We start from the raw sequence: 14266 nt of genomic DNA, 5'->3' as shown, positions 1-14266 counted from the left end.
TGTGAACATTTTTTGTTATATTGTTTTATTAAAGCATTGTTAACTTTAGAATAATGTACCATTTGTAATGTTGATCTCAGCAGGGTCTACCCTTTGATCAGCTTCTGCTATTTCCTAGATCCTTTTGAAATATCATGCATGCATAGGTTGTACAATAAAGTTATCAAATCAAAATCAATTTACCGTTGAATGTAAATGTGTAATTAATAATTACAAAAATTAGAGTAAAATTCCTTGTTATGTCCATTCAGTGTTACAAACAAGTTTTAGATGTCTTTAGAATCTATTTATTTAGAACGCCATAATCATGCATAATATTCTACAAGGCAAACTCTGATCATGACAAACGCCTCATTTCCTAGGTTACGATTGATACAATCAAAATTATTTTATATACCAGAAGCAGCGGCCCTTAGTTTCTTAAGTAGCTTCAACTGAGTATCAGGATTAACTCCATCACTTTCATTGACCCCACATCTGCTAAGAAGGCCAAAGTAATAGAGAAGTTTAGAATGGTCCCGGCCATCTATTGTAGGGTAGACTGAGCTTGTTAGCCTGGCATAGAACTCCTCAGGTTTTGACAGTAATGGGCCTAAGATTTCCTTGGTTTGGATATTTTCTTCTACTTTGTCAATTGAAAGCCTGAAAAAATTGTAATGTGATGTGATTACATAAATATATATATATAACAATTAGTCTCCAGCAGCATTTTAAGGAAAATTTGGATAAGTTATATATATTTTGCCATCTTTACAGTTCATTTTTACCTTATTATGCTCTGTTAGTGTTTAACATTATATATAATTATCAACATTTACACTCACTATCATTATTCAAACTTTTTTCAACATTTTTAATGCTCTGAATACTGTACATGCTATGGTACTTACCCACTTTCAGTAAACAAGAATTCTATGTAAGTACAATGTAGCTCCCAAGTTGACACCTTATACCTATGAGCTAGAGACAATGCTATATTATACACTTCATCCTCTAGGGTCCTGTGAATTTGAAAACAGAACAAATTTACAAAAAAAACATAACAACCTATGATGCAATGCAGAAAAGATATTTCAATAGTAAAACCAAAGAAAACCATTTGAAAGATTGATGTTACTTACATGACAAGGCCTAGGATTGTTTCTTGTTTATATTCATCATCAGAACTAAATCTAGCAACATCAACTCCTGTAAAAATATGAATTAAATTATATATGATATTATGAATGCATCTGAATAAGCAACAACTTTATTAAGTTATATGAGCATATACATACTGATTGCTTCAACAACACTATACTGCATTTAAACATTTTAAAGTTTTCAATATGTATTAACCTTTTCCAAGACCTCTAAGCATCTCTGCCTGAACAACATCTGCTAAAAGCTTTAAGAACCAGTCTAGTTGCTCATATAGTTTGTCAACTCCTTCACCTTGAGAGCGGTTGCCTTCACTAACTTCCAGAATGAGATCCGATGGGGCTTTGGAGAAAACCTGATCAAGGCTGGCCTCTTGCCAGGGATGTTGGAAGCTATAAATGTGGAGGGCATAGTAGTAAGCTGCCAGTTGGAGAGAGAGGACAGAATGTGGAAGGTCACAGAGACATTGTTCAGCATCAGTGGCCTGTAAAAATGTAAATAATAATATATTAGTTATTAGTAAAGTGAAAATAAAAATGAAATATGTATAATTATAATATATAGTAACAATTATTAATAACAACAATTTACTATTAAGAACTTTAAAGATGTATTGTCCCTTGAAACACAAAAAAATGAAGGTCAAAATATTCTAAATTTAAATTGGCCATATCAAAGTAATATTAAAGTTATTCACTTTAAGTCGAAAATTCAAGCCAAAAGCAACAAGTTTACGTAATTAACAGGTAAATTAGTTTGATTACATTTCGTCTGGAAAATTGTCGCGAACGAAAGTAAACAAAGATTTCAAATCACGAGTATGCATTATGTATGATGCTAATTAGCATTGTTTACAACTCGTCATGGTTGAGAAGGTGTTCTCACACAGATTGCAAGAAAGTTTTATGATTACGCATACAGAGTAGCCAAACAAGCGCGTTTCATTATGGGGTATGTTTTGATCGAAAACTTTGACTGGAAGTCAGAGTTATTTTTTTAAACAAAAAAACGTCTGTATTTCAGTTAAATTATTTTTTTTTCGAAAAATTTTTGGTGAAAGTTAATAACTATTATGATACTTCAAAATGACCCACCTTTTTTCGAAATCTGTTATTTTTTATTTTTTTGGAATTAGTCAAAGGGACAATACATCTTTAACATTCAGAATTTAATCAACTGTGTGTAAAGTTAATAGAAAAAAAAGGGTGGTGAATTCTGTTGAAATGTACTATATAAATATTTAGTTTGTTTAGTTTTGTTTTTTTAATTTGTATCATTCTTTAACCGCACTATTTAATTTTCAAAAAAAAAATTACAATGGTTAACCTAGAATTTGTAATTAAACAAGCGATTATGGTTAATATAAATATTAAGAAAATAGAATCAAGATACCTTTGGAAGAGACAGTAAATAACTCAGAGCAAGAGTTGCATCTAATGGTAGCCACTCTGAACAAAGCTGAAGCAGCACTGAAATTGAACACAATAAACCACCTTTGTCAAGATTGTTTTTTAATAGTACAATTGTATGGAAATTTCCCTTACTAGTAAGTGAGTACATAATGCTTTACAACAAAGCTTAAATTGGAAAGAAAACAGCACACTACTGTGCCACTATTACCTTAATAAAAAATAAGGCATTTGTTACCAACCTTGACTGTCAGGAAGAGTTGGTGTCTGGCCATCAGACATCAAACTTGCCCGCAGCATTGACTGCTGCAAGAGCTTTGGGAAAGCATCACTTGATGATGTCACAAACCGATCATACTGCATGGATGTCTAAAAATAAATACAAACCATTTTAAAATGTATGTTAGTTATCTTAAGAAAGCAGTTAATCATCTATTATTTATGAAATTGTATATATCACTACTTCTTTGTGCATAACTGAATTATACTCTTCTAACCTTGTCTAGTAAAGCATCTTTGATAACATCCTCATAGAATGGATGACATCCTTGTTTTATCATGGTCTGATTACCATCAAGATCTGTACCACTAGATATGCTACTCTTTTGATGCATAAGTGGCCGCATCCAACCTTTGACATTGCCCCAGGACATGTGGCTAACGCTTGAAAGAAGGGACTTGGCTAATCTTGCAGGGGGCACGATCTTAAAGAATAAAAATCGGTATCATAAAGTAAATAGCACAGAATAGTACAGATATAGGTAATGATCACGAAATGGTAACTTCTGATACTTAGTATTACTGTACTGATATAGAGAATTTGGGTATTATTATATGTTATTGTATGTTCCATTGTTACAAACAGCATTCTAAAAATGATATTTTTTTTCTTGATTAATATTATTTTATGAATAAAAATTATTAAAATTCTCAGTTATTTGTTTAAAAATGTGTTTTGCACATTTCTTTGTTTGAATTTATTTATTGTACATGTAAAAGTTGTCATGTGTTCTGGCTATATATCTGAGAAGAATATAGTGATAACAAATAAGACTAAAAGTGAACATACTGATGTTTCCATGTCAACCTCTTCATTTCCACTTTCTTGCTTCTCTGCAAGATCTCCTAGGCGTTCATACAAAATCTACAAACATAACAAATTGGTTCACACCATCTATTTTACAATGTAATAGAATTATAAAGCATTCTTTTGTTGGTTCCACCCATGTATTGCACTTCAGACTAAATGTTTAATGCTCACCTGTGTTTCAAGTTGTGTTTTTGATAGCAGAATATCTAACAGGTTGTCAGGATCACAATGAGTCACAGCAAATGCCAACAGATCAGATCTGTTTTAATAATGGAACATTTTGATTGTTAGTCTGAATGAGTAATTAACAGATTAACATTCAAGAAAGTTGTTATAAAATATTGATGGCTTGGTGACAGGTGACTAAGGCAGATCGAATATATATGGTTCTTGTTCATGATGGAACATCTTTATACATTGTAGAGGACTGGTCTTGGCTTACTTAATATAACTAATATTAGTACAATGATTCAAGTTGTCAAACTTCTTTTTGTATGTTATCCACTGACCTTGCATCCAGTTCTTTGAAGTCTGAAGCCTCTCCCAGTTGCCTACAAACAGGCCATATATCACTATAGTTATCTGCTACTAATTCACTGCACACCTGGTATGCTAATTTATAATCTTTCACCTAAGAAAATAATAGGTTTTGTCAATTCCTTTATTAGGATTACAGTACCATATTTATTTGAATAAATTCTCCGGGGAATTTATTGTTCAGGAGGGTTTTATATCAAATAAATACCCCTAGATAAAAAAAAATACAACACAATTAATATCAATAAGTGATAAAATACAGTAAAAATTGCTTGGTAAATTGTAGATCATATCAATCAATGAATTCTACTACACAAATAGAAATATATGCATGTGACAGGGCGGTAATGAACTTCGCCGCAGGCCAGCGTATGCTTACCTCGCAGGTCGCAGATTGGCTGCATTTGCGGCAGCGCGGGAACGCCAAATGGCGGTCTAGCTTCGTGGACGGGCGGGGACACACGGAACAGGCTGCGGCTTTACGAGCAGATATGGCTACAATAAGGATACTGTTGGTAGAAGCTTCCTTCACAAGAATGCTGCTAAACACAATAAGTCCACAAAGGTACAGTATGCTTGCTAGCCAGGCTGTCCTTTGTTATTGTTCTTTTAATTAGTTTTCCTTCAAGGTTCAAGGTCACACGTCCGCTTTCCATGGAAAGCGAAAGGAATATGAGGACGATGTCATGCGTGAGAGACGTTTGTACGGCCCGCTACAGCGCCTGGACTATTCCATTTTCCTTTCGAGGATTGTCCATATTGGGAATAATGGCATATGTAGAGTCTATACAGGTAAGGATCTCACGAAATAAACTCTACTACACAGAGAGAAATATATGCATGTGACAGGGCGTTTATTCAAAATGATGTTCTATCAGGGGATTTTCATTCGAGGGAGGTGTTTATTCAATGGGGGCATTTATTCGAAATAAACATGGAATTTAAATAGAATAATGCATGTGTATGAATAATCATTTAAACTTTATAATAATTGACATATACATATATTGACATATACATATATTGACATACATATATTGACATATACATATATTAATATATACATACATTTTGTTATAATTTTAACATACCTTCATAGACGTTTTGGCAATCAGACTGAACACCTGTCCTTTCCGCGCCATTTCATTTGTGCCACAAACTCGAAGATACTTTGCTAATTTTGTTAACTAAAATTAAATAAATTTGATTTAAACATTAAATAAATTTGTATATGCCAAGTTACAAAATTAAAAATAGTAGTTATTTATTGTTACTTTTGACTGTTCATTTAATATTACACCAGATTCATATACAGTTCGTCCTCCAATTTTAGCCCCTCTGATTCCAAGACCATCATATTCCCATACCTCCTTTGTCAAAGTACCAACTGACATCTAACTTTTAACAAAAAGCTTCAGAGAGAATGATAAATGGAAATTCTTACAATTTGTATACAAGGACCGTTTTAAAATACGCGGATGCGCGGTGAATACGCTCTCTCAGCTTTTAGCTTCCCAGTATCCCAAAGAATTAAATGCGCAGCACAGTGATATTGGCATGTCTTATTATCTTAAATGTTTTACAATACTATTTTTGCAGGCAGACATTCTACAAAATTAATTTGACGAGTATTATAAATGACAAATTATTACATTGATGATAATCCTGTTCTTTTTTAACCTTAATATAATGCATCACAGCAGGCCTTTGAAACACTTCAAGACAAGACACAAGAATATGTACATTATCAACTGTCAAACTCTTTTAAGAACTGCTTACTTAAAATTGGAAAAATGAGTAAAGGACAAACAAATAGTTAAATTTCATGTTACACTTTACTGTATTTTGTTTATTTAATGTTTGTCAATTTAATTATTATTTTGTCAATTTCAAATTGGTTTTTCAATATTCTCTGTGGAGTCCACTTTTTCTTTTATCGTAAATATTTGATGTTAAGTTGCCTCCAATTATTCTGCCTGGAGAACACACTTCCAGACTGAACCACAGTTACCACTACATTCAGGTACATAGAGTGGTGTCAAATTGATCTAATTTTTTAGATTAAATGATATTAGATAATACCTTTCTTAAATCCTTGTAAGCATTAGGTGATGACCGTAAAGCCTCAGCTACCAGGTCCAAATGGTTTTCACAAAGACGCACTGAAAAGCAACCAAAATAAGTTTTATATGATTTTTTTTTAAATAAAAGGCCATTGACAGTTCATCAGAAAAAAACTTGTCGTAATGGTTGAGTGTCATATTGTTACCTAATTAACCACATTTTGTCCAAATTTCGTCCATGTGTGGGTATGGTACATGTTTTCTGGATGGTACTGTATATAATACATTGTTTTAATTGGTCAATTTTGAAATCTGACCCATTATATCTTAAAAATGCTTGCTATCCTGATCTGAAAATTCTGGTCTAGAAAAGCTGGATGGCAATTTCCTTTCGGTTGGTGATTCCTCCCTCCTGCCACCGGACTAAATGTGATGATTTAAAGATGGTAGAAATGTCATTACCGTATAAATTAAAAATTAAAGGGCCCACTTGTGATGTTAATCGGTGCATTTATTTTAACCAGAATAAAAGAACTTTACTTTATCAAGTGCAAAACAGTGTCTCTCTTGCGAAATACTGGATTGGAATGGGCCCAACTTTACATTAACAATAAAAATCCAATTATTGGGACTTCTTTGTTACCATGCCTGTACATACCTTGCAATGGAAGTATTGGTACTTTGAAATCATCAAGTAAAGCTAGTGCTGCTACAAGGTCTAGTTCTTGTTGAATGATGTCTGGTATATCCTTTATTAACTGTAGACAAGACCTAATAACAACAAATTACTGATTCATTCAATTTTCATTCTACTTGAATGATACAATCTAAACCAAAGCTTTTACCTTCTACCTATTTTGTATTCAAGATTTATTGCATATTTTTACTGAAATGTATTACTTGCTCATTATTAGAGCTTCCCAATTCTTACTTGCCAAACCCAGTGTTCTTGGTTCAAGTCCTGGAAGTGGCAGTAGATTCATATTCTAATTCTTATGGCCGAAACAGTACCACTACAAAAGCCTCAGAAACCATTGTGAGAGTGGTTTTTCTTCAAGGATCCCCTAGTTACAAATTATAAAATAATGTGAAAAGGGTTTTTAAAGTTAAAGGTAAGTGTGCTAAAAAGTTTCTTTACCTTGCCAAATCCATTGATGGGTCCATCAGATTAGCAGATGAGTTGAAGTACTCTCTGGCAGCTTCCACAATCAATTTGGATGAGCGCTCATAACCAATCCTGCCTCTGCTCTCAGGACCTTCTCTGGTTATACTAATAACTTCACCTGCTAGCCTAATAACTGGTAGATGATTAGAACCAAGTAGACCCTGCACATAAATCTAGTGAAGATATAAGAATTATTAAAATAATTTTGCTAAGGAAAATGGATCATCATAAAGGTTACGAATTAGAAGCATAGTTTGATGCAGTGTAGTAATTGAACAATTTTATAATAAATCAGGAACAAATTGTTATACAAAACGGATTGCCGATGTTTGCTTTCATATTGGCAACATCACAATCCATCACTCAATTAAGAACCTTGGTATTACATTTGATGGTCAGACCTTCGAAACTTGTAGGTATATCATTATCTTGTCTTGGCACGACTCGACTATTGCAATTCCTCACTTCTTGACGTCTTCAAAATAGGGCAGCCAAGTCAGATTTTAACTAAGTTTGATCATGTGTCTAATTTATTTAAACAACTTCACTGGCTTAAAATTGAACAGCGTATAATCTACAAAATATCCATTCTTGTTTCTGGATCTGCGCCAATTTATCTGCAGGATTTAATCTCATTTCATGTCTCAAAACAAAAAGGGGTTTCACTCTGAAATGGACCATTTTGTTTTATCCATTCCAAAAACACACCTTAAAACAGTAAGCGCCATTGGTTTGGAACTAGCTTCCATTCGTCAGTGTAAATCTCTAAAAGCAATTCATGTCACACTAATATCTCACCTTTTTCAATTGCTTGTCTTTTAACGCGAGACATCAATAAACAGCATTTATAAGTTTTATTATTATTATTATCATGCAAAAAAAATGTCACACATACATTAATTGATTTTAAAATCATTAGTTAATATTTGGTTTATTTTTTTTACCTCATAGCATGTCTCTTGTTTTATACAATTGTAAACATTTCTCTGCAGATTTAGAAGATCTTCCAACAACTGATGCCACTCTTTTTGATCTGGTAAAATTCTCCTATTTAATGGTAAAAAAGTACTAAACTTAGAAAGTAAATGAGGGAGTAATACATAACAATTCATAATAAACTACAATAATGTATGATACAATATATAGTGCACCAAAAATTCAAACTAATTTTTGGTGTTTAGTCATAGTGATATACGTTTCTACCTAATGATAGTAACCTACCTTTTAGCAGCTAGTCTTGTCATCCTTATCATAAGTAGCTTAGCTTCTTCTTCGTTCTTTTCAGTTTCCTTTAGAAATTGTAGCGGCTTCTCAATTTCATGTCTTTGGAGGAGTTCTTGAGCCTCCAGGTGCTTATCAAGTTTATCAATGTCACTTCCCTTACTTCTTCTAATGAAAGTATAATAAAATCTTTTATTTTTAGGATTTGTAAATTAAGGACACCATTCAATTTTAAAGATTGTTCTATCAAGCTAAATGGACTACTACTACACCCAAAAATGATAATGGTTGCTATATAAATGTTTTAAATATTTTTACACAATACACAGTGGACTAGTTGTGTAAGTGCCAATCCAAGCATTGTGTGTTGTGCTTGTGTATACAATTAGTATGTTATTTGTTATTTGAAGTGAATTGGTTCGGCTATATGGATATAATAATGGATAAAAAGGGAAAGATAGCATTAAAGTTTGAATGAATGAATATTGTTTTTCTGCAGTTAGAAGTGATATAGAATGTGAATTAAATAGGTTCAAATTAAGCAGGTATTGCTCTTGGCTCATCTGCAACATTGAAAGGGTATACTCGCAATTGGCAGGACACATTCTAAAATGTCTCCTTAGTTAGGCTTGAACATGCTTACTTTAGCTTGGTGGGTATACAGTGAGCAATCTGTATGGCAATATTCAGCTGGTCAGTTCTTTCACAAGCATAAAGTGTACATAAAATTGCTTCTATCAAAAATGCTGAATCACTGATAATTGGATTGGAAACCTAGAAATAATTAAAAAAAATATATATTATCACTTTCTGACTTCCACAACAATAATAATATAGTAAAATCTTATGTTTCCAGAATACTTGCATTTTAACTAAACAAAAACTATTCTACATACCCCAGGTTTTGAATTTTCAAAAATCAATTTGCATAATGTTAGATCCTCCTAGAAACAAACAAGTTTTATTTATTAGAAGTTCGTAAACTTAAGCAGAATAAACATAGCATTGTGTTAATAAGAAAAGCTGTTGCTTTCTCAGTTTCTTTAATAATTATAATAGGTGATAAAATCTAAAAACCCTTAAATTATTGGTCTGTCCTGTGTAAAATTTAAGTGATTTGGCAAAACTAACTTTGGCCATGTTTATCAGGTACTCATTTGTTAGATGATTTAAGTGATTTGGCAAAAGCTAACTCTGGCAATTATGTCTATCAGGTACTCTTTTGTTAGTTGATTTAAGTGATTTGGCAAAAACTAACTTTGGCAATTATGTCTATCAGGTACTCTTTTGTTAGTTGATTTAAGTGATTTGGCAAAAACTAACTTTGGCAATGTCTATCAGATACTCTTTTGTTAGTTGATTTAAGTGATTTGGCAAAAACTAACTTTGGCAATGTCGATCAGGTACTCTTTTGTTAGTTGATTTCGTCTTCCTTTTTGACGCTTTTCACATTGGTCTACAAAACTTAGAATCCACTTGCGGTAATTTTTGACAAACATATCATTAGTTGACTGGAAAATAAATATATTACATGAAATAACATGAAATTTCAATATTATCAATATATTCAAGTTTAAAATTTATTTTGTAGTTTAGAAATGTGGTGTCACTTATTCAACCAGCATACATAGTTTAGAGAAAAAATCCTAACCTTTGACATGAAAAGTTTTATTTTGTCTAAATCTGACATGTTTTGTAGATAAGACAATGACAGTGCAGTGTTTGTCTGGCATTCATATACCAACATCGATAAAGTCTGCAGGTCATCATACACTCGTTCTAATCCCTGAAATAACATGAACAAAATGCTTGCTACTTTTAATCATTATATTGTTGTTTACTGTAGTTGACATAAATGGTAAAACTAATTAAAACATCCATATATACTCAAAATTTAATACATATTCAACAACCATGTTGTATACTCGTAGGGTGCCTATAATAAATCACAATAATAAATACTTAATACAAAAACAAAAATTAAATAACATTTAAAAATCTTATACATGTTTACCTTAATTTGACCACTTATCGCAATGTTTAGAAGATCAAGAGCATTATCCACCTAGAATCAAATAAAAAAACCTTTTCAATTCTACATTCTGATTTTTTTCATCAGTACTTCCTATGAGTTGGAAACATGAATGCTAGTTGAGTAACGCCATTATGATTTTACTATCATTCAGGAACATATCTCATAACCCTCTAATTAGATATAGAGTCTGTACAGTTTTATTACAAACTGAATCCATTCTACTCCCATTATCAGGTTGGGCAACAGGCCAAAATTGCTCAACCTCTTCTAGGCTATAACCAAGATTATGAGCACTATCCTACCTGGCTAGACAATTCTTCCATCTCTCGTGACCTCATCAGATACCAATCTCTCAGGAGATCATGTGATGGTCTAATACATCTGAACCTCTTCATTTCAGCATTTTCTTCATAAAGAAATGCACCATAATCTATTGGGCTGGGATTAAGTATTGACTGACATCTACTTGACTCGGACCAGTCTTCTTCACGATGACTGTACTCCTGCCATTCTACTGCTCTGTTCTCGCCACTTTATAGAGATAAAAAAAAAAATGTATCTATGATTTCAGGAAGTGGACTTTAATATTATATTATGCTTCAAACCTACATAAAGAGCATCATTATTTTAACTACTACAGAGTAGCTTTGTGTCAGAGAGAAAGTAAGTCAGATTTGTTGCCATAGTCTGATGTATTTGTCCTGAATTCTTAGTGCTTTGAGTTGGATTATTTGATTCAAGTTCAACATGAGAATTACTTTGCTATGTAGTAGTAGGGCAAGCCATTTGACTCAGAAAAGATCATTGTTCAATTTCTGACTTTATAAAATGCATTGCACCATATCCTTGGCACAGGCACACATTTTAAACAAGAACAAAATAATTAAGAGTGTATACCATATAACTGGAAAGAGACTTTTATAGTCATGTGGAGGTGTAGTCTCTGGTATGCTACCAAGAATAAGTAAACGATGAGGCAGAAGATCACTGCCATGATAGGTGAAGAGGACATGCAATGCTTCACAGTCAGAATTCTGAAAAGGCACAATTGCAAGAAAAAGAAACATTATTGGCAAACAAAAATGACCAATTAAATTTTAAAAATTGCATAATAAAATGTTACCTAAAGGCCACCATCATAATTTAAAACGAAACGAAAGAAAAAAAATCATTAAAAACCCTGACAATATATACTTCAATCACCATTAAAATTACTGAAAATATTACTAACTTGTACTACCCTCTTTCTCAGAATCGCACAACAACCAGAAAGGTAACACAATATTAGTAGGACAGCAATCGCCATCACAACTGTGATAACCACTTATTATAGCCATACTTTATACCCCTTTCACATTGCCTCCAGAGTTTACACACACTGGGACATCAACACAGGCATTTTGTATGGTGTTTTGTATTATATCAATCAACATTAACAAAAAAATTCTTAGATAACATACTTGCGCATAGTCCAATGCTGCTTGTACAATATTTTTCGTTCGAAACTCAGCAAAAAAATCCTTATCATATTTTCCGAGAGCTGTTTCACCACCTCCGAGGATAGCCTTTTGATAGAAACAATTATAATTAATTTAGAAGTAGGAGCAGATACAGCATTTTAAATGCCAGATGATGCATGCTTAGAAAATAATTAATGAACACACCCATTTTTTTGCCCTACTTTTGACTATGAAACTAATATGTGCAAAAAAAAGAAGCTGATCTATTACCTCATACGTTTTAAGGCGGTCTACATACATTAGCAGTTTGATGCGACAACGACAAATATCTTGTTGTTCAAAAGTTAACCTATAACAGTAAAAACATTATTATTTCAATCTGTATGAAATCACTTTACTTCAAAATAGGAATCATAATTTATTTTGCTTGGCATAATTAAGACAATTGAACTACAAGAAAAATACATCAAATTCTACAAATGCTATAGACCAATGATAAAATTCTGTAAAAACAATTAAAAATGAACGCTATAGGCCAATGTTAAAATACTGTAAAAACAATTAAATTATACATATGAATGCTATTTGCAACAAAGGACTTCCTAGTTCTACATAGATTGACTTTTGGGGCTGTAGTCTAATGCCAGATCTATTAAAATATTAAAATTGTATAAGTAATGTAAGGGATGGATGGGGTCATTCATTATATTATTAACTTTTCTTAAAATACACGTAAATCAGTGAACATGGCGTTAGATCTGTTCCAATTATACGTTTCGTGGTCTCTATATTTTTCTTATCTATTTCAGAATACCACAAACAGGTTGGAAGTTGGGCTACAGTAGGTAAAAACAAACAAACAGAATGGATGAAAGTTGGGTTACAGCAGGTAAAAACAAACAAACAGGATGGAAGTAGGGCTACAGCAGGAAAAAACAAACAAACAGGATGGAAGTTGGGCTACAGTAGGTAAAAACAAACAAACAGAATGGATGGAAGTTGGGTTACAGCAGGAAAAAATAAACAAACAGAATGGAAGTTGGGCTACAGTAGGTAAAAATAAACAAACAGGATGGAAGTAGGGCTACAGCAGGTAAAAACAAACAAACAGGATGGAAGTTGGGCTACAGTAGGTAAAAACAAACAAACAGAATGGATGGAAGGTGGGTTACAGCAAGAAAAAATAAACAAACAGAATGGAAGTTGGGGTACAGTAGGTAAAAATAAACAAACAGGATGGAAGTAGGGCTACAGCAGGTAAAAACAAACAAACAGGATGGAAGTTGGGCTACAGTAGGTAAAAACAAACAAACAGAATGGATGGAAGTTGGGTTACAGCAGGAAAAAATAAACAAACAGAATGGAAGTTGGGCTACAGTAGGTAAAAACAAACAAACAGGATGGAAGTTGGGTTACAGCAGGAAAAAATAAACAAACAGGATGGAAGTAGGGCTACAGCAGGAAAAAATAAACAAACAGGATGGAAGTAGGGCTACAGCAGGAAAAAATAAACAAACAGGATGGAAGTTGGGTTACAGCAGGTAAAAACAAACAAACAGGATGGAAGTTGGGCTACAGTAGGTAAAAACAAACAAACAGAATGGATGGAAGTTGGGTTACAGCAGGAAAAAATAAACAAACAGAATGGAAGTTGGGCTACAGTAGGTAAAAACAAACAAACAGGATGGAAGTTGGGTTACAGCAGGAAAAAATAAACAAACAGGATGGAAGTTGGGCTACAGCAGGTAAAAACAAACAAACAGGATGGAAGTTGGGCTACAGTAGGTAAAAACAAACAAACAGGATGGAAGTTGGGCTGTAGTTATCATACTTACTTGGAAAAATTTATCTTTTCAAGTAAACCTTCTTCTTTTTTCTTAATTCTTTCTTCCATGGAGTCACTACTGTTATCCAAATCATCATTATTTTCATCAACTTCTTGAAAACTGCAGTATGTCAAGTAAAAGATAAATAAATGTTTTCAGTCTTAACTCAGTTTATAGTACTGACAGTCAACAACCAAATACAATGCTTCATGTAAGATTCAAGCAATACTATACTTCATCACCTTTTTGTGGCTAAACTTCATGGGGTCATAACAAGTCACATAGGATATTAAATTATAATATGATTTGAAGGTGATGTA

General features: G+C 32.8%; 1 protein-coding gene across 1 annotated transcript in view; it reads right to left on the bottom strand.

Annotated features, from left to right (window-relative positions):
* The window catches only part of LOC144845617 (NBAS subunit of NRZ tethering complex-like), a 46016-nt gene that overhangs the window by 10109 nt on the left and 21641 nt on the right, over positions 1–14266 (bottom strand). Inside the window, exons 20-45 of the mRNA XM_078703050.1 lie at positions 13956–14066; positions 12391–12469; positions 12121–12225; positions 11558–11694; positions 10963–11191; positions 10640–10690; positions 10277–10411; positions 10011–10136; positions 9522–9569; positions 9269–9399; positions 8626–8793; positions 8349–8451; positions 7378–7577; positions 6898–7010; positions 6259–6338; positions 5268–5363; positions 4149–4270; positions 3811–3898; positions 3619–3693; positions 3047–3253; positions 2792–2918; positions 2533–2609; positions 1339–1624; positions 1122–1188; positions 891–1001; positions 398–642 (exon numbers count right to left, since the gene is read on the bottom strand). Of these exons, the coding sequence (XP_078559176.1) occupies positions 398–642; positions 891–1001; positions 1122–1188; positions 1339–1624; positions 2533–2609; positions 2792–2918; positions 3047–3253; positions 3619–3693; positions 3811–3898; positions 4149–4270; positions 5268–5363; positions 6259–6338; positions 6898–7010; positions 7378–7577; positions 8349–8451; positions 8626–8793; positions 9269–9399; positions 9522–9569; positions 10011–10136; positions 10277–10411; positions 10640–10690; positions 10963–11191; positions 11558–11694; positions 12121–12225; positions 12391–12469; positions 13956–14066 (3317 nt within the window). The remainder of the gene's footprint in view (positions 1–397; positions 643–890; positions 1002–1121; positions 1189–1338; positions 1625–2532; positions 2610–2791; positions 2919–3046; positions 3254–3618; positions 3694–3810; positions 3899–4148; positions 4271–5267; positions 5364–6258; positions 6339–6897; positions 7011–7377; positions 7578–8348; positions 8452–8625; positions 8794–9268; positions 9400–9521; positions 9570–10010; positions 10137–10276; positions 10412–10639; positions 10691–10962; positions 11192–11557; positions 11695–12120; positions 12226–12390; positions 12470–13955; positions 14067–14266) is intronic.

Source organism: Antedon bifida, chromosome 6 (genome assembly GCF_963402885.1).
Source record: "Antedon bifida chromosome 6, ecAntBifi1.1, whole genome shotgun sequence".
Taxonomy (NCBI): domain Eukaryota; kingdom Metazoa; phylum Echinodermata; class Crinoidea; order Comatulida; family Antedonidae; genus Antedon; species Antedon bifida.
Note: the sequence above shows the minus strand (reverse complement) of the source record. Positions and strands in the feature narration are given on the sequence as shown.